We start from the raw sequence: 23,425 nt of genomic DNA on the forward strand, positions 1-23,425 counted from the left end.
ATACAGGAAAGCAATATTATTTACAAATATACTGTTGTGAAATGTTCATTAATGTACTTCCCAGCAGGTGGTGTTGCTGCACTGCTCATGACATTTAATTTTAGCAATGTATTTTATTTATTGTACATCATTTTAAACTATTTTTCATATATTACAGTAATTTTTTGATCTAGACTTTGGTAAACCCATTTCTAATACCAAAACAGTGCGTCCACATGAATAAAAATGTGTATTGACTCCAATTTTGAAGAATTTCTAAAAACACATTTCATATTTTCATCATTAGAGCCCAATTAAAAGTTTTTGTTTGCTTCCAATGCTTAGAATTCAAACAGTTTTGTCCACTTGCTTTCAAAAGAGAATGTTTCCAGGTTCAAGTCCCCCTATGCCCCATTCTGCATGTACATCTGGCGTGAATTTTATGCCAAATCAACATAGTAATCCTGAACAGTAGATACCAAAAGAAATGAATTTCTAATGAAAGATTTGACTTGCGTGCAGCATTTTAGGGACAGTCACACTAACAGGATGTCAGAGTTCACCAGACGCTGAATTTATAATGAGTCTGGTGCAGGTGTTTCCTATTTTCACAGCTTTTCTCTTTTTAAAAACAAATGGTCGAAATGTTCATTTGCTTTCAATCAAAAGTTTCATGGATGTTCTTCGTTTATTCTGCCAAAAAATCATTCTTACTTTACTGTCCTTTCTCCTTCTGCTCTTCCCAAAATTTCTTAAAGCTTCAGTTTAAAGCCGGTCGCACGTTTGAGGAAAACGTCCGGTTTCCTCATTGACATCTGGAACAAACAGAAAGCTGCAGTGTTTTCTTTACTTTAATTAAATTTTTAAAACTAAATCCTAATTATTACCATTCTTATCAGAACTAATGTGACTGCATCTGCAGCTGAACACCATCAAACTCTAACAAGTGTTTTTTGGAACACACTGATTCATTCATTTACCAAAACCACAGATGGACCCAGACCAGGTCTGGACTTTTTTTACTCTGACCTTTAACCTTTCACCTCTGTTCTAACCTCTGCTGTGTGTTTAGGTGAGACGGTGTCTCTGGTTGATGTGGATATATCTCGAAGGGGCGGGAACTCTCTTCATCCACCAACCCCCCCCTCCTCCACCAAGCGGAGCCTCAGTCTGCTCGGTACCTCTTTCGCTTTACATTTTCTTCTGTCATTCTTTTCTCTGTTCTTCTTGTTTGCCTTTCTGATCATTCTGTTTCTCGCCTGTTTATCTCTTTCCACTGCCTTCATTCTTTGCTGTGGGCCCCCCCCCCCCCCGATTGTTCATTTCTCTTTCCTTTTGACTCGCACTTTTTCTTATTCCCTCGATGCCTTTCTTCTTGTTGACTTTCTCATTCTGTCATCTGTTTCCTGCTTGGATCATTTTCTATACGTCTTTTCTGCTCAGAAGGTAAGTGGTTCCAGTCCTGGTCCTGAGGAACCACTGATCTCTGTATAACACTGGATCGCTCATTGGCCAATATTTCTGAAGCAAACTGGCCACCATATTAACACTCGCATGTTCCGCTCCTGAACGGTCTTTTCTGTTGATCTTTAACCAGGCACACGCAACTTTCTTTGTGAATTTGTTAAAAAAATACCTTCATGTGCAGCTATAAACTGCGCAAATCACCACTTCAAAGGCTGTGGATCAACATTTCACCTGAGAGTATGATTGAAATGGAAAGTAATGAACAATAATTTGATGAGTTCCATCCCTTATTCCAGCATATAGGCATAGATGATGATGATGATAATAGGTGGCTTGTGTGTAGCCACATGTTGTTTTGTGTTGGACGAACCTATTTTTAAGACATTTATTAGGTCTAATTGTGCATAGTTTTGGAGCTTTAGGTGTTGTTGCTACGAGCTTTATTACTAATATCGGCTGAAGCTCACAGAGTATGTGTTAAAATAAATAAATAAAAATATTGTCACTGCAAGGGAAAACCACCTCTCCTCTAGCCAGTTAACTGGTGTTTTATTCTTCAGGCAACTATTAAAAAAAAAAAAAAAAGCCACTATTTCTATAATATTCATCATGACTTTTATTATCCATCCAGTTTTGTTCATGATATGGTACCAATATATACATATATCGATAAGCTTGCTGATGATTACACAAAACTTAGAAGGGAAGAAAGTGTCAGTGTAAGATAGGAAATGAATCAAACAGCTAATCATGGCACACATAGATTAGGAGGGATGAAGTTCACATTATCTTGTGAACAAAAATAAGAAAATGGGAAAATCAGCTCAGTTATTACTCCAAATTGTTGACGTTCTAATAAGTCGTCTACGTGTGGGCCACATAACTTGCGAGTGATAAGATGGCCGCCAGTTTGCTTCAGCGGTTTGTACGGAGTGTGTGGGCCAATTAGCGATCCAGTGTTATATTCAGATCAGTGTGGGGAACCCTAACCTGCACGTTTTCCCTGCTCTGTTGAAAGCTGACTAGTTCATTCATGTGAGCTCAGCCAATCAGGAGCTATGGGGCAGTGGTGGGCGGAGCAGATAAGAGGATGTGTGCTGGTTAGGGGCTTCTTGGGTCCAGGTTGCGAAAGCACTGCACTGTAGCTCTCGTCCTGTGTCTCTGCTTACATGCAGGGAAAAGTCTTTATGTGCGTCTGCACTCTGAGGATTCCATCACGCAGTCGCACCTCCACAGCTGGGAGGCTTCGTGAATCAGAACCTGTGTTCAGTTCCAGGCTCTGCCACAGACATGTGAGCCTTGGCTGAATCTTAGCTTCTTCTTGTTCTAGATGACTTTGGACCTCCACAGCAGCCTGGTCCGTTTTTGGAGCACAGTGTGGGAGCATCCATGCAGTCCCTGCCCCCGCGGCCGCTAGCCCTGCCCCCGTCCTTGAGCACCATTCAGCACAGCCTCAGTCTAAACGGTAATGCCCCCCCTGTCGCACCTACTTGGAAACATCTTTGTGATGACTTTGGGTTCATGTTCACACAGTTGTTTTGTACTAATGCAGACACCTTCCTGCGGGGATTGCCAAGGCCGGTCCCGCTGAGACCTGATGGTCAGCACCCTCCACCCCGGTTGGCCCCCCGCTGTCCCCTCAGCCGGCCCGATGCTAGCACCTTTGCCACCAGCCTCAGAGAACTGGAAAAGGTCAGAAACAGAAACCAGTCATGACTGTGTGGAGTTTTAACATCTATGTTTTGTCCTTGTGCTGTCATTGCTGTAAAAAATCCATCTTAGTAGAATCAGCTGTAGGTGGAGCAGATGCACATGGTAAAATGCAGATCATATGACCTCCAAGTGCAGTTAGTACAGCTATTAGGGCTGCATGATTAACCGAAGTTTAAGAGGTATGATTTGACCTGGAACTGCTCAACCTTTGTATTTTTACCGTGAGTAGCTTTGGAAGTCGAGAGGGATTCAGCGTTTGTGTTATTTTGGTCAAACTGTAGTCTGTCAGGAGAAGTGGAGGAGCCAGAAATGAGTTTCAGGTGATTTTAGAAAGTGGACAGTGATTATAGTACTTTTAAGGATGTTTTTGTAAAACAGAGACTGAAGCTGGTGTTGAAAAAATGAAGATCTGTTTCCCTGATCCTCTGTAGTGAAGCAGCAAAACACCACTGGAGTTAGTGACCAGAATGTAGCAGATTACATGAAGATGATTTGCTGTTTGTGACTGAGCTTTGGTTTGTTAACGTCCCGATGCTTCTGTTTAATGTTGGTTACGTGGCCATGTTGGTTACGTTGGTTACCTGGTTCCACCTTAGGTCCCTGTCGTGGACCTGAGGTGGAACATAAACACCAAGCAGAACTCCCTCCGTGAATCAAACAATCTCTAACACTGTGATGTCTGGACACCAGCCTTCCCTTCATGGAGAAGCAGGTTCTGCCTCCCCTGGTTTCCCCGTGAATAACGTCCACGCAAAACAGTTGAAAGCCTTCCAGGTGTAACATGGTGTCTGAATGTACTCACTGTGCCATGTTTCAAGTGAAGCGCAGGGCAGTAGGTCTGCAGAAGACCTTATTTACTGTACTGAGGAGCAGCAGTTCATCCATCTTGTTTTTTGGGGAGCATACGTTAGCCAGATGTATGCACAGGAGCGCTTACATCTGCTGCCTTAGCTTAACTATGGACCCAGCTCGTCTGCCTCTACGGACCTTTTTCACTGTCATGTGTCCATCTATGTTGCACAGATGCCATTCTTTAGAATGTAAATACTATGTTTTCTTGCTCTTCGGTATGTCCATTTTCTAAAGCACATGGATGCTTTGCTGTGGCAGACACAACATATTTCAAAATTACCATCTGTCTACAACATTGTGAGAGAATCAAAAGGACCCCTGTGTATTCTGAGAGGGACCATCCTGGCCTATAAGGGTAGCAAACACTTAATTTCAGAAATGTTTCTGTAAAACTCAGAAGACCTCATCTACAGACGATCTACAGAGATTATTTCAAACAGTTTCGTTGTGTCATTTCTTGACGCTGTAAATCTGAAAATCAGATTTCAAACATTCTTTTCATCAGTATGTTGATAAACAGCCAAATAATCAAAAAACAGTTGGGAATGTGATCAGTGGAGTTATATTCTGATGAAATCTTACGAAAATGTGTTGTAGAAGAGAAAAGGATGAAGTTGGTTGCAAAGAAGACTACTCCTACGTCTCCTACTCCAGTCACTGGAATACTTCTGAAATTGTATTTAGGATGGCATCGTTTGTCAATATTAAAAGGAAATTATGAATAATACGAGGTCTGTTAGAAAAGTATCCGACCTTTTTATTTTTTTCAAACACCTGATGGATTTGAATCACGTGTGCTTGCATGAGCCAACCTTGAACCTTCGTGTGCATGCGTGATATTTTTCACACCTGTCGGTTGCGTCATTTGCTTGTAAGCAGCCTTTGTGTGAGGATGGGTGGAGTCTCTCGTCGTTTTTTCTTTGCAAGGAAATGGCGGAACGACTGGAGCAGCGCGACTGCATCAAATTTTGCCAGAAACTGGGCGACAACCAGGTGGAAACCATTCGGATTATTCAGACGGCTTTCGGTGACGATCCTCTGGGCATCACACAGATTAAGGAGCGGTACAACTGGTTTAAAGACGTCCGCACAACGGTGGAGAGAGCCGCGCTCCGGTCCGCATCAACACGCTGAAATAAGCAGATCATTTCCAAAGTGAACGCTGTGGTGATGTGGGACCGTCGTGTGACTATCCGAGAAATTGTGGAAGAGGTGGACATCAGCAGTTTTTTGGCACATTCCACTGTGACAGAAGATTTTGCCATGAAAAGAGTTGCAGCGAAATTCATCGGCACGAAGCTGATGGCAGAGCAAAAGCGCCACCGTGTTGAAGCCTCACAGGACATGTTGTGACATGCCCACCTCTTGCACCATTCGGAAGATTCAGACTGCTTTCGGTGGCTTTTCAGTCTTGTGACTATCCGAGAAATTTTGGACGAGGTGGGCATGTCACAACATGTCCTGTGAGGCTTCAACACGGTGGCGCTTTTGCTCTGCCATCAGCTTCGTGCCGATGAATTTCGCTGCAACTCTTTTCATGGCCAAATCTTATGTCACAGTGGAATGTGCCGAAAAAGTGCTGATGTCCACCTCTTCCGGAATTTCTCGGATAGTCGCACGACGGCCCCACATCATCACAGCGTTCACTTTGGAATGATCTGGTCATTTCAGCATGTTGATGGCCGCCTGGAGCGCGGCTCGCTCTCCACTGTTGTGCGGCCGTCTTTAAACCGGTTGTACTGCTCCTTAATCTGTGTGATGCCCATAGCATCGTCACCGAAAGCCGTCTGAATAATCCGAATGGTTTCCACCTGGCTGTCGCCCAGTTTCTGGCAAAATTTGATGCAGTCGCGCTGCTCCAGTCGTTCCGCCATTTCCTTGCAAAGAAAAAACGAGAGACTCCACCCATCCTAACACAAAGGCTGCTTACAAGCAAATGACGCAACCGACAGGCGTGAAAAAAATCACACATGCGCACGAAGGTTCAAGGTTGGCTCATGCAAGCACACGTGATTCAGATCCATCAGGATTTTGAAAAAAATAAAAAGACCTCGTATTTCTGGAGAAAGAACCAGAACATGCTAGAGGGAATATATTTCCCAGCTGGCTTGGGAAATCCTCGGGATCCCCTGGGAACAGTTGGAGAACTTGGCTGAGGATACAGAAGTATGGGATGAGCTGTTTGGTCCACTGCCTGGTCTTTGGAAAATTTGCAGGAGCTCATAAAAACACATTTTTCAGTTACAACAAAACGTTTACCCGTTTTACCTGAAAATAGACGTAAAATTTCATAAAAGTGTCTATACGTGATCCAAATTCAACTTCAGCTTCAGTTCTGAGCAGACACTTTGGCCTTATACACTTAAGAATTCATGGTGCACATGGTCAGTAAACACCAGTGATCCAGTTCCACCAGGAGCTGTGCATGAACATAAGATGGCCTTCACCATGCTTGAGAGAAGATATGGTGGACGTTAGGTCAACTTCTCCAGACTCATCTCTTCACATCATTCGGCTGCAAGTTAATCTTTACTTTCATAAGCCCAGAGACTCTTATTCCAGAACTGGGCAGGGTTCTTCTTTCTTCCTTCCTTTTTTTTTCTTAAATATGTTTTCTGGTGAAGTTTGATCTGGTCTTCCTGTTCTTGAGTGTTTCCAGTGGTTTGCATCTTCTCTTAAACTTTCTATTTTCATCCATGAAGGCTCCTCTTGATTGTAGACTTTAACAATCATAGGTTGACCTCCTCTGGATTGTTCTAGAGTTGGCTTGATGTTGGAGGAAAGTTCCCCCCACCTTTTCCATTAGTCATTTTAGCCATCTCCTGTGCTCTTCCAGGCCTTTTGGTGGTGTTTCTTGTTGAGACCAAGTTGTTGATTTGTCCACTTGTCAAGTTTTTGCAGTTTACGTATTTATTATTTCTCTTGGCAATGTGACCTTTTCTATAACATCAAAACGTCTTTAGACATCATATTAAACTTTGTAATTTGTTTAGTTGGATTTATGTATTGCAGCATAAGTCGCTCCGAGGCCCTTCACAAAAGATAAACTCTGACCTAAGGCCCCATGTCCATATCATGTTTGTTCTTTTTCTGTCAGAAAAGCACTGATTGAGTACACAAATACTTCTTCCCAGTGTTTTCAGTGGGGGATAAAGACATGCTCCTCATGACGTGTTTCCATGACGACAACAAACGGCTAACAGCTAGCTTATAATGCATGGCGATAAAACCAAGCGTCTGTCCAATCTGCTGTCTGTATTGTGATGCATTTTGAGTGAATAAAAAATAATACTCTCATTTGCCTGAACAGGTGTTGCAGTGACATCATGACAGCTCTCTGGAAGTTAATATCTTGCCAATTTAAAAGGGATCTAAGGGGGCGGGTTTAAAGTGACAACAAAAACAGAGTGGTACACTTTGAAAAAAGATGCAGAGTGGTTTTTTTGTTTGTTTTTTCCTACTGTTTATAGTAGTTTTTTTCAAAACATGAAACAAAATAAACTCCAATAATAAAAGAATAAATGCCAAAAATAAAAAGTGCACTACAACAAGGTGCAAAAATCCCAAATTAAAGACTTGATAATACATAAAATAGGTGCGACTTGTACTCTGGAAGATACTTTATTGGGATATTATTGAATTCAAGCTGAAAGTCAACACTACAACAACATCTGGATTGTTTTTCATTTTGGTTGTTGTGGTGCACAGAAGCTGTGAAAATACTGATGCATCTGACAGTATGTGACCTTTTTCTGATAAAGTATGTATCATAGCTGTTCTTTCATACAGTTGAAGTGTTTAATTGCTTCAGTGCAAACTTCAATACTTTGGTGTGACACGTTCTCAACACTAAAAGACATTTATTTTGCAGTAAGATGATAAAGTTCACTGATAGCTAATGACTGAAGTTGAATTTAATGGGAAAATTGTGGTATCATAAATTTGAATTGGACAGCACAGTCTCGTTTGAACCCTGCATGATATCGTGGGATTTGCCCAGTTATGGGTTCAGCTGGTCCCGTTGTGTAATATATACACAGTATAACTTCACACGGGAAAAATGGTGTACTGTTTTGTTTTTGGCTGCAATCAGCAAAGCAGTTGCAAAAAGTGCAGTTTTTTCAGTTCTCAGTGGAGAAGGGAAGACGAGGCAAATGTGTGATGGCGTGTCGGTAAGTGTTAGCCTACACAGCTAACCAGAGTAGCTGCGTTCTCTCGCCTGCAAAACCGCAAGGCTCTGGTTCCACTGTTTTGACATTTAAATAATGTCAAAGATTCCTCAATTAACCCCCAATTATTACAAGTAATTACCTCAGTTTCTGGAATATTCCACATCAGACTAAAATTAATTTATCTTTTGGTTTAACTACTATTTTAAAACAATTTTCTGTGGCATAAAGTTGACTATTTGACATAGTGTTTGGTGACAGGAGCTTTGTAGAGTTTGAAGCTGTTGATGTCTGTAATGTGGCTGTGTGTGCAGTGTGGCTGGTATTGGGGTCCGATGAACTGGGAGGACGCAGAGATGAAGCTGAAGGGGAAACCCGATGGATCCTTCCTGGTTCGCGACAGCTCTGATCCCCGATACATCCTGAGCCTGAGCTTCAGGTCTCAGGGAGTCACGCATCACACCCGTATGGAGCACTACAGAGGTACCACACAGTTCTTCACCAAATCAAAACAGACCGCCAGCAAAACCTGATGTTCATTGAGTAATTGTCTTTGGAGTAAAGGACTACAGGAAAAATGTGGTTAAGCAGAACAAACCACAACTGTCAGCAACATGAGGAAAAAAAACAATAACAAAAAAAAAAACAAGAAACTGGTTTTTGTGGAGCTTTATGATGTGTACTGTGGTTTTAAAGTCACAGGTCACTGATGTTCAGGGACATGAAGTGACTTGACAGAAGATTTATCTGAAATTGGACATTTAATGTGCAAATGATGTAAATGAAGCAGCACGGTGGCTTGGCGATTAGCAGTGTTGCCTCACAGCAAGAAGGTCATGGGATCCCTTCCCACCTGTGTCCTTTCTGTGTGGAGTTTGCATGTTCTTCCCGTGTTTACATGGTTTCCCTCCAGGTGCTCTGGCTTTCTCCCGTGTTGTAAGACATGCAGATTAGGTGATTTGGAACTTTTTTTTTTTTTTGCCAGCTTGCACTCGGCCAAGACGGACGCACTTTTCTCTTCTCCCTCCCTCCTTATCTTTCCTGCTTCTGTGGCATGTTGTCTGCTCTTCTGGAACGACAAAAATGGATCTGTTAAAGTGGTCTCTGAACGCAATTGACACTATTTTTTCTACAAGACATTCGGGGGCGGAGGACCCGACTTGTCCTGCCGGGACGCATGTGATGGGTTACGTGATGGACTCGTGGAGGAGATGGCAGGTCATGTGCCTTTACATGCTTTCTGTGGAGGACGTCGAAGATGTGTACATATTCGGCTTGGTGGTGACCGGCTTTCTGATGTGTGGAGCGGGCACTATGCTGGTTTACCGGAAAATCAAGAAAGTGGAAGCAGCTTTGATTGGTCCTTCCAGGCTGCCCTACATGATTGATTCGATTGGGAAGGCAGTGGCTGCGCAGTCGGCGGGGGTTAACCGCACGTTGGAAAATATCTCGAATAGAATTGCAGCCCTGGAAACCCGCTCTGACCGTCTGTGAAGACCACATTCTACATTCAGATGCATTGAGAGCCACTCTGTTCTCAGAACTGTGGTGGTTGGCTCTCACTGCGGTATTGTATCACTTCCTGTTCCGGAGCACAGCGGTGTTTTGCTGTATCTGTTAGCTGTTTAATCTGCGCAGTTAGATTGATCTAGTTAACTAGATAATGATTTGTTTCACAGTGTAATCTTCATGTGCCTTAACAAAGCAATCCCTCTGCTGAATCACCTCTAAATTATTTACACATTATTCACTTCGTGTGTTTTAGGAATCCGCTAGCTTAGCACAGCTACTAGCTCTTAGCCGGTTTAGCATGGCGGCTTCTCCTGTCTCTCCCGCACTTTTCTGCTCTGGGTGTGAAATGTTTAGTTATTCCTCGGCCTCCTTTAGCAGTAATGGTACTTGTAATAAGTGTAGCTTATTCGTAGCTTTGGAGGCCAGGCTGGGCGAATTGGAGACTCGGCTCCGCATCTTGGAAAATCCTACAGCTAGCCAGGTCCCTGTAGTTAGTGCGGACCAAGGTAGCTTAGCCGCCGTTAGTTCCCCTCTGGCAGATCCCGAGCAGCTGGGAAAGCAGGCCGACTGGGTGACTGTGAGGAGGAAGTGTAGTCCTAAACAGAAGCCCCGTGTACACCGCCAACCCGTTCACATTTCTAGGACATCTTACTACTCATCACTAATTGAAGAAAATAAGAACAACCCCAGGTTTCTTTTCAGCACTGTAGCCAGGCTGACAAAGAGTCAGAGCTCTATTGAGCCGAGTATTCCTTTAACTTTAACTAGTAATGACTTCATGACTTTCTTTGCTAATAAAATTTTAACTATTAGAGAAAAAATTACTCATAACCATCCCAAAGACGTATCGTTATCTTTGGCTGCTTTCAGTGATGCCGGCATTTGGTTAGACTCTTTCTCTCCGATTGTTCTGTCTGAGTTATTTTCATTAGTTACTTCCTCCAAACCATCAACATGTCTATTAGACCCCATTCCTACCAGGCTGCTCAAGGAAGCCCTACCATTAATTAATGCTTCGATCTTAAATATGATCAATCTATCTTTATTAGTTGGCTATGTACCACAGGCTTTTAAGGTGGCAGTAATTAAACCATTACTTAAAAAGCCATCACTTGACCCAGCTGTCTTAGCTAATTATAGGCCAATCTCCAACCTTCTTTTTCTCTCAAAAATTCTTGAAAGGGTAGTTGTAAAACAGCTAACTGATCATCTGCAGAGGAATGGTCTATTTGAAGAGTTTCAGTCAGGTTTTAGAATTCATCATAGTACAGAAACAGCATTAGTGAAGGTTACAAATGATCTTCTTATGGCCTCAGACAGTGAACTCATTTCTGTGCTTTTTCTGTTAGACCTCAGTGCTGCTTTTGATACTGTTGACCATAAAATTTTATTACAGAGATTAGAGCATGCCATAGGTATTAAAGGCACTCTGCTGCGGTGGTTTGAATCATATTTATCTAATAGATTACAATTTGTTCATGTAAATGGGGAATCTTCTACACAGACTAAGGTTAATTATGGAGTTCCACAAGGTTCTGTGCTAGGACCAATTTTATTCACTTTATACATGTTTCCCTTAGGCAGTATTATTAGACGGCATTGCTTAAATTTTCATTGTTACGCAGATGATACCCAGCTTTATCTATCCATGAAGCCAGAGGACACACACCAATTAGCTAAACTGCAGGATTGTCTTACAGACATAAAGACATGGATGACCTCTAATTTCCTGCTTTTAAACTCAGATAAAACTGAAGTTATTGTACTTGGCCCCACAAATCTTAGAAACATGGTGTCTAACCAGATCCTTACTCTGGATGGCATTACCCTGACCTCTAGTAATACTGTGAGAAATCTTGGAGTCATTTTTGATCAGGATATGTCATTCAATGCGCATATTAAACAAATATGTAGGACTGCTTTTTTGCATTTGCGCAATGTCTCTAAAATTAGAAAGGTCTTGTCTCAGAGTGATGCTGAAAAACTAATTCATGCATTTATTTCCTCTAGGCTGGACTATTGTAATTCATTATTATCAGGTTGTCCTAAAAGTTCCCTAAAAAGCCTTCAGTTAATTCAAAATGCTGCAGCTAGAGTACTGACGGGGACTAGAAGGAGAGAGCATATCTCACCCATATTGGCCTCTCTTCATTGGCTTCCTGTTAATTCTAGAATAGAATTTAAAATTCTTCTTCTTACTTATAAGGTTTTGAATAATCAGGTCCCATTTTATCTTAGGGACCTCATAGTACCATATCACTCCAATAGAGTGCTTCGCTCTGACTGCAGGCTTACTTGTAGTTCCTAGGGTTTGTAAGAGTAGAATGGGAGGCAGAGCCTTCAGCTTTCAGGCTCCTCTCCTGTGAAACCAGCTCCCAATTCAGATCAGGGAGACAGACACCCTGTCTACTTTTAAGATTAGGCTTAAAACTTTCCTTTTTGCTAAATCTTATAGTTGGGTCTGGATCAGGTGACCCTGAACCATCCCTTAGTTATGCTGCTATAGACTTAGACTGCTGGGGGGTTCCCATGATGCACTGAGTGTTTCTTTCTCTTTTTGCTCTGTATGCACCACTCTGCATTTAATCATTAGTGATTGATCTCTGCTCCCCTCCACAGCATGTGTTTTTCCTGGTTCTCTCCCTCAACCCCAACCAGTCCCAGCAGAAGACTGCCCCTCCCTGAGCCTGGTTCTGCTGGAGGTTTCTTCCTGTTAAAAGGGAGTTTTTCCTTCCCACTGTTGCCAAGTGCTTGCTCACAGGGGGTCGTTTGACCGTTGGGGTTTTTCCGTAATTATTGTATGGCCTTGCCTTACAATATAAAGCGCCTTGGGGCAACTGTTTGTTGTGATTTGGCGCTATATAAATAAAATTGATTGATTGATTGATTGATTGATTGAACTGTGGAATCTTTCAGGCGTCTGCTAATCTGGCTATTCATTTGGCTTCCCCAAATACAGCTGCACTTCAAGGTCGCTGTGATAAAACCTCCTCAGAAGATCAACACTTACGCCTCACTCCCTGGTCTTCCCCCCTCCCCTCAGCTTCTCCAGCTCTGACGTTGACTGCTCAGGACTGCTTAGGACTGCTCAGGGCTGCCCCTCCCCCCTCCAGGATTGTCGGACAAGGCCGTTGACGGCGCCAAACAGGCTGCCTCCGGAATGTTCTGATAAACTGGACCTTTTCTCGGTTGTCGTCCTGTGTCCTTGTTTTTGTCTGTGTGATTATTGTTTTTCTGTGCTGATGGGGATTTTTTTCCTCATTGCCGCTGTGTAATGCAGCGGCTATGAGGGTTTTTTTTCTCCTTTTCCCTTGTGTTTTGCTTTTCATATATATGTTTATGTACCGGGACAGCCTATGTGTTGTGCGTGTGTTGTTTGTTATGGGTCGTTGTTGGTTTACTCAGCCCTGCTGCTGACCAAGGCAGGGATGTACATCTGGAGCTGGTCCCCGGGCGCCTAATGGCGACTTCTGCTCCTACTGGCAATTAGGATTGGTTAAATGCAGTAGACATATTTCATTGTGCAGGGAACATGTTATTCTGTGCATATGACAATAAAATTCCTTTGAATCCTTGAATCCTAAAAATTGTCTGTAGGTGTGTGTGCGGGTGAATATGTGACCCTGTAACAGACTGGCATCTTGTCCAGGGTATACCTCGCCTCAGGCCCTATGACTGCTGGGATCAGTTTGAGCTCTCCCACGACCCTTAATTGGATGGAGTAAGCTAGTATAGAAAATGGATGAATGGTGTAAATGAAGTATTTTGTGAAAAAAGAAAATAAGAGAAGAGAGGAAGAGTGTAAGGACTGAAGCAAGAATCAGATGGTGAAAGCTGAGGGAGTTAGATGAATGAAATTCAGGGAAGAGGTGAAAACAGGTGCTGAGTGGTGGTGAAGTGATTCTGGACAACTACTAATGGTGAGAGAGACAGCATTGAAGGTGTTGGGTGTGACATCTGGACAGTGGGAGGAAGAGAGAGAGAGAGAGACTTGGTGTTGGAATGATGTTCAAGGAAGTATAAGGAGAAAGCTTGATGAAAGTAGACAGGAGTATAAGGAGGTGTGGTAAAAAGAGAAGTGGCAAAGGTGAAGGAAAGAACATATAGTGACCTGCGCATGGAATGGAAAAAGGTCTTATACCAATTGGCCAGACAGAGGAATTAAGCTGGAAAAGATGTGAAAGCTTGAGTGAAAAGGACATGAAGGCTACAGTACTGGAGCAGAAACTAGACTTAGATCTTCAAGAGATGCATCGTTGTTACAAATGAAATCCCTGGAACTTTGTGGAGAGGTCAGTGTTCATTGTACGTGTGGCGAAGCAGACGAGATATTCTTTTTAATCATGAGACGTTTAGAAATTCATGAATAAACATAAGTCGGACTTCTGACACCACCCTGGGAGTTTCACCCAGGGAACTCTCTCAGGTAAAGTCCAATGTTAGGCACACAGGTTCTTTGCAAACGAGGCAGAGTAGGAGGTTCACTCACAGAAAATAAACAAAGTATTGAAACTAATTTATTATAAAAGCAAGAACAGCAATTGTAAAACCCAGAGCGTCCATGTTTTAGCATAAATCGACATTCCCCATCTGCAGGTGCCCACACTGAACACCAGAGGGCACCATCGCACTACCAAGTCCGCGAGCAGGCATCAAGATTTAAACAACTTTGATCCCTAAAAGAGCAATTCATCTTCACACCCAATTACCTCAAGCAAAAATGCAGCAATTAATCCACAGTTATTACTAGTTGAACATAATAATGGCACACATCAGAATTAAAACAACCGCACATATACATTTGATTTGTTTATGTACGCTAAGCTTTGAAACAGTCCGTCATCCAAATTGAGACAATGAGTGTGTGGGGGCTGCAACAGCATTTTCGCTGTGCGGCTGAGCTCGGCGGGGGGGAGTGGCAGAGCGGAGGCTGGGGTGGGGGGGTGACGTGCGTCATGTGTGCAAATGAGTTCATATCACTCTGTCTGTGTATGCGTCATGTCTGGAGTGGCCTGTAAGGAAGGGCAGATGAAGAGGGAGCCAGATGCTTCACCAAGGCCGTTGAAATCCTTCTGGAGGAAAGCAAATGGGGGCATTTTCAGTAGCTGATAAGGCTGCCATATTTGGGTTAAGCAGAGAAGCACAGAGTTCCAATACAGCCTCTCTTTAACCGTCCAGATCCAATTGTGAATATTCACTGGTCTCCAACATCAATTCCTTTGCAGGGCAAATGTTTGCTCCGAGATGACTTCCAATTTGTGTTTAAGTTCAAGAGTTAAAGCAGTCTGAGATTGTACCGCCTTGCCCACCTCATTAATCATGACAGACAGGTGTGGGGTTGTGGTTTTGGTAGCAGCCACCTTGCCAATTTTCTGGTAGGTCGGGGCAGTGCCTAATCCAAGCAGCAAAAGCCCTCCTGCCATAAAAGCAAATAAGAATAAATCCTCAACGTCTTCTACGGAGTGTGGTGCCAAGCACGTGACGCGCCACTACTCCTAGGTATAGAGAACACAGCCCGCAGGATAGGTTCCATCTGGGCACGCAGGGTCCCCCAGCCCTGATTTTCTTGTTGAAAAGATGGTGTCAATAGCATTGGGAGACCAGCTGATAAATTCCATTGTTATTCCAAATATAGTTTGAAGAATTCACAGTCTGGTGAAGTTGGGGCTTTTGAAGGTTGGGGCAGAGATAGAGAAACACAGAAATAGAGGAGAGAGGAGGAGATGCGACTGCCCTCACCGGAGTCCCAAACGAGCCTGCTCTCCATGTTGACGACACATCCAGGCAGGTAGCAGCAAACATCAGGGCAGAGCACCGGACTCAACTCCAGGCAAGAAGCAGTGGCATCTGCAGAGCTCAGTCCTTTCCATCATGAACCTGTAACTTTAACAGCACAAACATAAGTGACACACAAATGTCTGGAGGAGGACGCCAAGCCACCCATACATACCACTCCGTCGGTCTCAGCCAATACAGCACAAGCCGAGGAGTGTCCAACAGCCAGCAACCACCCGGCACCACCCGTGCCGAGCACCGCACAACCGGTGACAACTACGCCAGATCTCTATTAAGGAAACCATTCACATAAGCAGTTTAATGGTGCAAATACTTTAACACACACACAACTGTGGCCGGCACCTACCTCCCTTCACAGGAACACTGAAATGGAAACACCAAACAAGCACCTGCAGTTAACCTCTACAAGTCAGAAAAAGAGCACTCTCTGCACCCTTTTATGAGAAGGCTCCCCTACACCGATTGGCTGAAATCCAGCCACCAGCTGAAGATCATTAAGCACATCCATACTGCTACACATGGACACAATTTTTGGCTCTGTGACCTTCAACTCTAGCTGAAGGTCATTCATCATCTAACTGGACCTAGACAGAGGTATCCTTACTGCCAATTTAGTAAACCTGTATTATTTCTTTGAAAGATATTGGAAGTACAGTGTTGTGGGTTTTTTGGCCCTTTGATCTTCAAAATGAGGTCAAGGTCAGTCATCATTGAAGCTGACCTAGACCTTTTAAAGGACACATGTTTACAGCAAATTTACTGAACCTGTCTGAAATCCTTGGGAATTTGAGAGTGCAGTCTTTATTACACATGTACATTAGTTTCGGTTCTATGACCTTTTGTTCAAGCTCATCATCAAACTTGACCTAGACATTCAAAGGATGCATCCCTGCTGCACATTTGGTAAACTAAATCTATGAAAAGGTATAGGAAGTACAGAGTTTTGGACAGATGAACTAATGGATGGACAGATGCAATGACAGATGGACATCATTTCTTTGTCTCTCCATCGAGGCGACGGGACAATGATGTTTGCAGATGATGTGAGAGTAGGGAGAGGTGGATATATGCTCTGGAGAGAAGGGGAATGAAAGTCAGTCTGAATAAGATGGAGTACGTGTGAATAACTGGGAGCACAGTGGAATAGTGCGGTTGCAAAAGGTATATGAGGGAAGTCACCAAGACACTGAGTTACAGGGTTCTCTGGTTGTGACTGCAAAGAGTTTTGTCTGATGCATCATCAGTCACAGCTTCATGCTGGAGTGAAACAGAAAATAGTTTCTCTGTCTCTCTCTGTCTCTCTCTCTGTCTCTCTCTCTGTGTCTCTCTCTCTCTGTCTCTCTCTCAATTTTTAGCTCAATTTTGTCAGAAGACCTATATGTCAGAAGGCTCTCATCAGCTTGGGACTCCAGCAAGGATGGTCGCATTCCTCCCATCTCCTCTCCTCTTTTTCTGTTCTCTATTTCTGCTCCGACCTTCAAAGTCCCAGCATCACCAGACTGTGAATTCTTCTGATTTGATTTGGATTAACCATGGAATTGATCAACTGGTCTCTCAACGCTATACACACCATTTTTTTTGACAAGGAAATCAGGGTTGGGGGACCCTGCATGCCCTGATGGAACCTACCCCATGGGCTATGTTCTCGATGCCTGAGAGAAAGGGAGCTTTGTGCCACTCTCTGTGGAAGACATAGAGGATTTATTTCTATTTGCCTTTATGGTGGGAGGTTTGGCGCTGATTGGTTTGTGTGCTGCGCTGAGCTACAGGAATATTAGCAAGATGGCTGCTATCAAAATCTCGTCCTATCATCTGTCCGTCATGATTAATGAGTTGGGCAATGCAATGATCTCAGACTGCGTTAACTCTTGGACTCAAACGCAAAATGGATACCATCTTGGAGCATATCGCTGCATTGCAGAGGAATGTGCTGCTGAGGACCAGAGAATATTCTTCATAAATTTGGACTCTAGATGGTCAGAGGTGCAGTAAATGGAATTCTGTATCTCGCCGCCTAACATCAACATGGCAGCCTTATCTACCCCCCCCCCCCCCACCTGCACTTGCCTAGCATCGTCAGACTTTACACACACACGGACAGAAACTGACATAAACTTAACTCATCTGCACATGAAGCATGTCTCCCCCCCATGTCTCAACACTCCCCTCAACCTAGCTTCCTCCCTGCAACCTGGCACAGGCCCTCCTGCTGCAGCCTTCACCCACTTTGCCTCAATTTGGATAACAGACTGCTTCAAGTTTAGTGCACAGAAACAATGTCATATGTATGTGTTGTCTTTAATTCTGATGTGTGCCATTATTACATTCAACTAGTAATAATTATGGATGAATTGCTGTATTTTGTCTGGGGTAATTGGAGTGTAAACATAATTTCATTGTTGCACTTGTGTAATGACAATGACAATAAAAGCTCATCATCATGATCTTATGAGAAACTTGAGTCTAGAATTGGTTTTTAAGATCCGATCTTGTTTGTCTTGAATAAACTGACCTGTTGACACTAAAAAGAATCAAAGATGAAACAAATCAGAATGATCATGTCTGATTTAGCCTGAGAATGTTAACTGTATAATTAGGCTCCTCCTCCTCCCAACCCAGATGAACCCACTTGGTTCTGGTCATTGTCTCTCCACAGGAACCTTCAGTCTGTGGTGTCACCCTAAGTTTGAGGACCGCTGTCACTCTGTGGTGGAGTTCATTGAGAGAGCCATCATGCACTCCAAGAATGGAAAGTTCCTCTACTTCCTGCGGTCCAGAGTTCCGGGTAATCATCCTTACCTTTAATTTGTGGCCTCAGAAACGGGACGGGGCTAAAAATGGAATTGGTTTGATGTATTTGTCCTGCAGGTCTGCCGCCAACTCCGGTGCAGCTCCTGTATCCGGTATCCCGCTTCAGCAGCGTCAAATCCCTGCAGCACCTCTGCAGGTTCTGCATCCGACAACTGGTCCGCATCGACCACATCCAAGAGCTGCCGCTGCCCACGTACGCGTCCTGAACACACACACACACACACACACGTGGAGAATGGCAAAGAATATTCCACCACCACTGCCCAAGTAAAAAAGACATCCCAGTAAGCAACTCACCACCCAAAGACACAACTTTATCGCACAAAAACATTTCTCGGATGCTGAAATACAAGGTCTATTAGAAAACTATCCTACCTTTTTATTTTTTTAAAAAACTATATGGATTTGAATGACGTGCGATTACACCAATCATGCTTGAACCCTCGTGCGCATGCGTGAGTTTTTTCACGCGTGTCGGTGACGTCATTTCCCTGTGGGCAGGCCTTGAGTGAGATGTGGTCCCGCCCTCTCGGCTGAATTCCTTTGTTTCACACGCTGCTCGAGGCGGCGCGCGTTGCTTTATCAAAATTTTTTCTGGACCTGTGAGGAATATCTGAGTGGACACTATTCGAGAAATTAAGCTGGTTTTCGGTGAAAAGTTTAATGGCTGATAAGAGATTATGGGGTGTTTCTGTCGCAGTAAGGACTTCCCACGGAGCGGGACGTCGCGCAGCGCTTCCAGGCGCCGTCGTCGGCCTGTTTCGACCTGAAAACATCCTAATTTAAGGCTTAATTCACCCAGGACGTCGTGAGAGAACAGAGAAGATTCAGAAGAGGCCGGCATGAGGACTTTATGCGGCATTCCACTGTTTAAGGACATTTTTTAATGAAAGACGTGCGCGCAAATTCGCCGAGTCGTCACGGAAACAACTCGGCGATTTGCAACGCACGCCTTGTGCGTCTCGTCAATCTGTGTGCGCCGCAACAGGAAAAACACCTCCGTGTTGAAAACCATTTGTAAAATTCAGGCGGCTTTTGATGGCTTTCAACAAGTGAGTAACAGAGAAATGTTTAACAGCTTGGTCATGTTCCAACTGCCCGTTAAGGTTTCCAACGGAGGTGTTTTTCCTGTCGCGACCCCCCGCGGTCGGGTCTGGCCCGACATGCGACTCTGCCCGCACGTTCTTTCATTACAAAATGTCCCGTTAACAATGGAATGGCCGAATAAACTCCTCATGCCGACTTCTTCTGAAATGTTCTCTGTTCTCTGACGACTTACTGGGTCAACAGAGCCTGAAATGTGGGAAGTTTTCAACTTGAAACGGCAAGACGCTGCCGCCATCGAAGCGCAGATCGCTGTCAGGCACCGTGTGGCCGTCCTTACGGCGACACTACCAGACCAAAAGCTCTCATCAGCCGTTAAAATTTTTACCGAAAACCAGCTGAATTTATCGAATGGTGTCCACTCAGTTGTGCCTTACAGTTTTGAAAAAATTTTGATCAAACAAAGCAGCAGTCTCTGAGCCATTCCTAAACAATGAAAAAATCGATGAGAGGGTGGGCCACTCCTCACTCAAAGACTGCCCACAGGTGAATGACGTAACCGATGCCCACGAGGGTTCAAGCATGTCTGATGTAATCACACGTGATTCAAATCCATATTGTTTTTGAAAAAAATAATAAGGTCGGATACTTTTCTAACAGACCTCGTACAAGTGATGCAACAGGAGGTTGGGCAAATGATCAGAGACGGCATTTGCCCTCTGACACAACCCATTGCACCACCAAGAAATGACTGTCCTCAAAAAACATACATCCAACAAAAAGCACCAGCCTCTCACACCAAAGAAAAGAGTTTGTCAAACACGACCCTACCAAAAAGAAATCAGGCACTACCCCACCAAAAAAAAAAACGAGCCATTCACTGCCCACTGAAAAAATTAGTCATTCACTCCCCCCCCAAATGAGCCATTCATCAGCTCATCTACAAGACAATATACAGGTGCACACAGATCAGAGAACAGCAGGAACTAGAAGAGGAATTGGCAAATAAGATTGAAGAAACAAGAAAAATGGACATGAAAGAGCATCCAAATCAAAGGAGAATAAAAAATTCAAAACTATCCTGCAAAAAGTCAACCTGGGACTGGCTAAACTGGTCCCAGAATTAAGAAAAAGAATACCATGCCACAATGGAAAAAGAAATTACAACAAAAAATCAGCCGCCTAAGAGCAGAGATCTCCCAAATGGCCACATTTTTGGGAAGCCAAAACCACAAAAAGAATCTTCTTAAAAAAGTAACTCACATTAAAAGAAAATACAATGTTGAAGCTAAACAGCTGGGTGGGAGGCTGGCTGAACATCAAGCCTTAGTGAAAGCTTTTGCGGCACAGATTAGGAACAAAGATAAGAAAATACAAGCAAAACAGATAAACAAACAATTTGCAAAACGCCCCAGACTAGTGTACAGGAAGCTGACAAACGACACAACAGAAGTATAACAGCCACCTGAGAGAGAAGAAATTGAAAAATTCTGACAGTGTACCACACTCCTGGATCATGAGGTGCTTAGAACTCTACAACATCAATGAGGAAATAAGATCTTTCCTGAGAGCACAAATGAACAAGTGGAACACCACCATCACCCTAAACCACAAAGAAGGACACATACAGACATAAAGACATGGATGACCTCTAATTTCCTGCTTTTAAACTCAGATAAAACTGAAGTTATTGTACTTGGCCCCACAAATCTTAGAAACATGGTGTCTGACCAGATCCTTACTGTGGATGGCATTACCCTGACCTCTAGTAATACTGTGAGAATCTTGAGTCATTTTGATCAGGATATGTCATTCAAAGCGCATATTAAACAAATATGTAGGACTGCTTTTTGCATTTACCGCAATATCTCTAAAATCAGAAAGGTCTTGTCTGAGTGATGCTGAAAAACTAATTCATGCATTTATTTCCTCTAGGCTGGACTATTGTAATTCATTATTATCAGGTTGTCCTAAAAGTTCCCTAAAAAGCCTTCAGTTAATTCAAAATGCTGCAGCTAGAGTACTGACGGGGACTAGAAGGAGAGAGCATATCTCACCCATATTGGCCTCTCTTCATTGGCTTCCTGTTAATTCTAGAATAGAATTTAAAATTCCTTCTTCTTACTTATAAGGTTTTGAATAATCAGGTCCCATCTTATCTTAGGGACCGTCGTAGTACCATATCACCCCAATAGAGCGCTTTCGCTCTCACACTGCAGGCTTACTTGTAGTTCCTAGGGTTTGTAAGAGTAGAATGGGAGGCAGAGCCTTCAGCTTTCAGGCTCCTCTCCTGTGGAACCAGCTCCCAATTCAGATCAGGGAGACAGACACCCTCTCTACTTTTAAGATTAGGCTTAAAACTTTCCTTTTTGCTAAAGCTTATAGTTAGGGGCTGGATCAGGTGACCCTGAACCATCCCTTAGTTATGCTGCTATAGACGTAGACTGCTGGTGGGTTCCCATGATGCACTGTTTTCTTTCTCTTTTTGCTCTGTATGCACCACTCTGCATTTAATCATTAGTGATCGATCTCTGCTCCCCTCCACAGCATGTCTTTTTCCTGTTCTCTCCCTCAGCCCCAACCAGTCCCAGCAGAAGACTGCCCCTCCCTGAGCCTGGTTCTGCTGGAGGTTTCTTCCTGTTAAAAGGGAGTTTTTCCTTCCCACTGTAGCCAAGTGCTTGCTCACAGGGGGGTCGTTTTGACTGTTGGGGTTTTACATAATTATTGTATGGCCTTGCCTTACAATATAAAGCGCCTTGGGGCAACTGTTTGTTGTGATTTTGGCGCTATATAAAAAATTGATTGAAATTGATTGATAATAATCCCAGATGTACGAGTTCAGAGAGGGATGTTTCAGGGAGACAGCCTTTCACCTCTTTTATTCTGCTTAACCATAGACCTGCTCAGCAAGATCCTGAAGGAGCATGACATCGGGTATGACTTAAGTAGAGACAGAGGAAGGAAAAACAAACTTGTGAACCATCTGCTGTTCATGGACGATTTAAAACCTGAATTTGAGCTCACATTCATGAACTATGGTTACCCATGAACTATGGTTACCCAAATATATTTGAACCTCAGCATGTGGGCAGTAGTTTTGGAATTTAATGAAAAAAAAAAAGGTCTGAAGTGAAAAATCAAATGAACATTTTTGTTGTCGTGCTGCATCATGTGACTCACAGACTGAACATTCCTCTGATAAATGGGCGGGGCATAATGGGCAATTCTACCAGCAGTTGTTTCGGTGTGCTGCACCAAAAACGTGTTCACGTTTCAAATAGCTGATTTTTTGTGTAGTTCCATCTACCACCGCAATCCTCTGCCACGCTGTAACATTCGTGTTTGACTCAGACATAAGAAATAAAAGATCATGGTGAATTGAAAACACTTTGCTAACCTTACTGTTTGATGCGGAAATAAAAGCAATCACATTGAATTGAAAAGACTTTGCTCAAGATAGCGTTTGATGGCTGCATAAAAGCAATCACTTTGAAGGGAAAACATTTTGCTAATGTTAGCCTTTGACGCCAACATCATAGAGATCACTTTAAAGTGAAAACACTTTGTTAACATTAGCGTATGAGGCCAACATCATAGAGATCACGTTGAAGTGAAAACACTTTGCTAACATTAGCGTATAACGCCAACATAAAAGCGATCACATTGAATTGAAAAGACTTTGCTAAAGATAGCATTTGATGGCTGCATAAAAGCAATCACTTTGAAGTGAAAACACTTGGCTAATGTTAGCCTTTGATGCCAACATCATAGAGATCACTTTGAAGTGAAAACACTTTTCTAACATTAGCGTATGACGCCAACATCATAGAGATCACTTTGAAGTGAAAACACTTTTCTAACATTAGCGTATGACGCCAACATCATAGAGATCACTTTGAAGTGAAAACACTTTTCTAACATTAGCATATGACGCCAACATCATAGAGATCACTTTGAAGTGAAAACACTTTTCTAACATTAGCGTATGACGCCAACATCATAGAGATCACTTTGAAGTGAAAACACTTTGCTAACATTACCGTATGACACCAGCATAAAAGCGATCACATTGAATTGAAAAT

The 23,425-nt window shown here is 43.2% G+C and overlaps 1 protein-coding gene across 1 annotated transcript in view; it reads left to right on the forward strand.

Moving 5' to 3' along the window:
- The window catches only part of LOC117527642, a 53,700-nt gene that overhangs the window by 18,804 nt on the left and 11,471 nt on the right, over positions 1-23,425 (forward strand). Inside the window, exons 3-8 of the mRNA XM_034190076.1 lie at positions 1,052-1,156; positions 2,777-2,911; positions 2,999-3,138; positions 8,495-8,663; positions 18,145-18,273; positions 18,357-18,492. Coding sequence (XP_034045967.1) covers positions 1,052-1,156; positions 2,777-2,911; positions 2,999-3,138; positions 8,495-8,663; positions 18,145-18,273; positions 18,357-18,492 — 814 coding nt within the window. The remainder of the gene's footprint in view (positions 1-1,051; positions 1,157-2,776; positions 2,912-2,998; positions 3,139-8,494; positions 8,664-18,144; positions 18,274-18,356; positions 18,493-23,425) is intronic.

This window comes from Thalassophryne amazonica, chromosome 16 (assembly GCF_902500255.1).
Source record: "Thalassophryne amazonica chromosome 16, fThaAma1.1, whole genome shotgun sequence".
NCBI classification, from domain to species: domain Eukaryota; kingdom Metazoa; phylum Chordata; class Actinopteri; order Batrachoidiformes; family Batrachoididae; genus Thalassophryne; species Thalassophryne amazonica.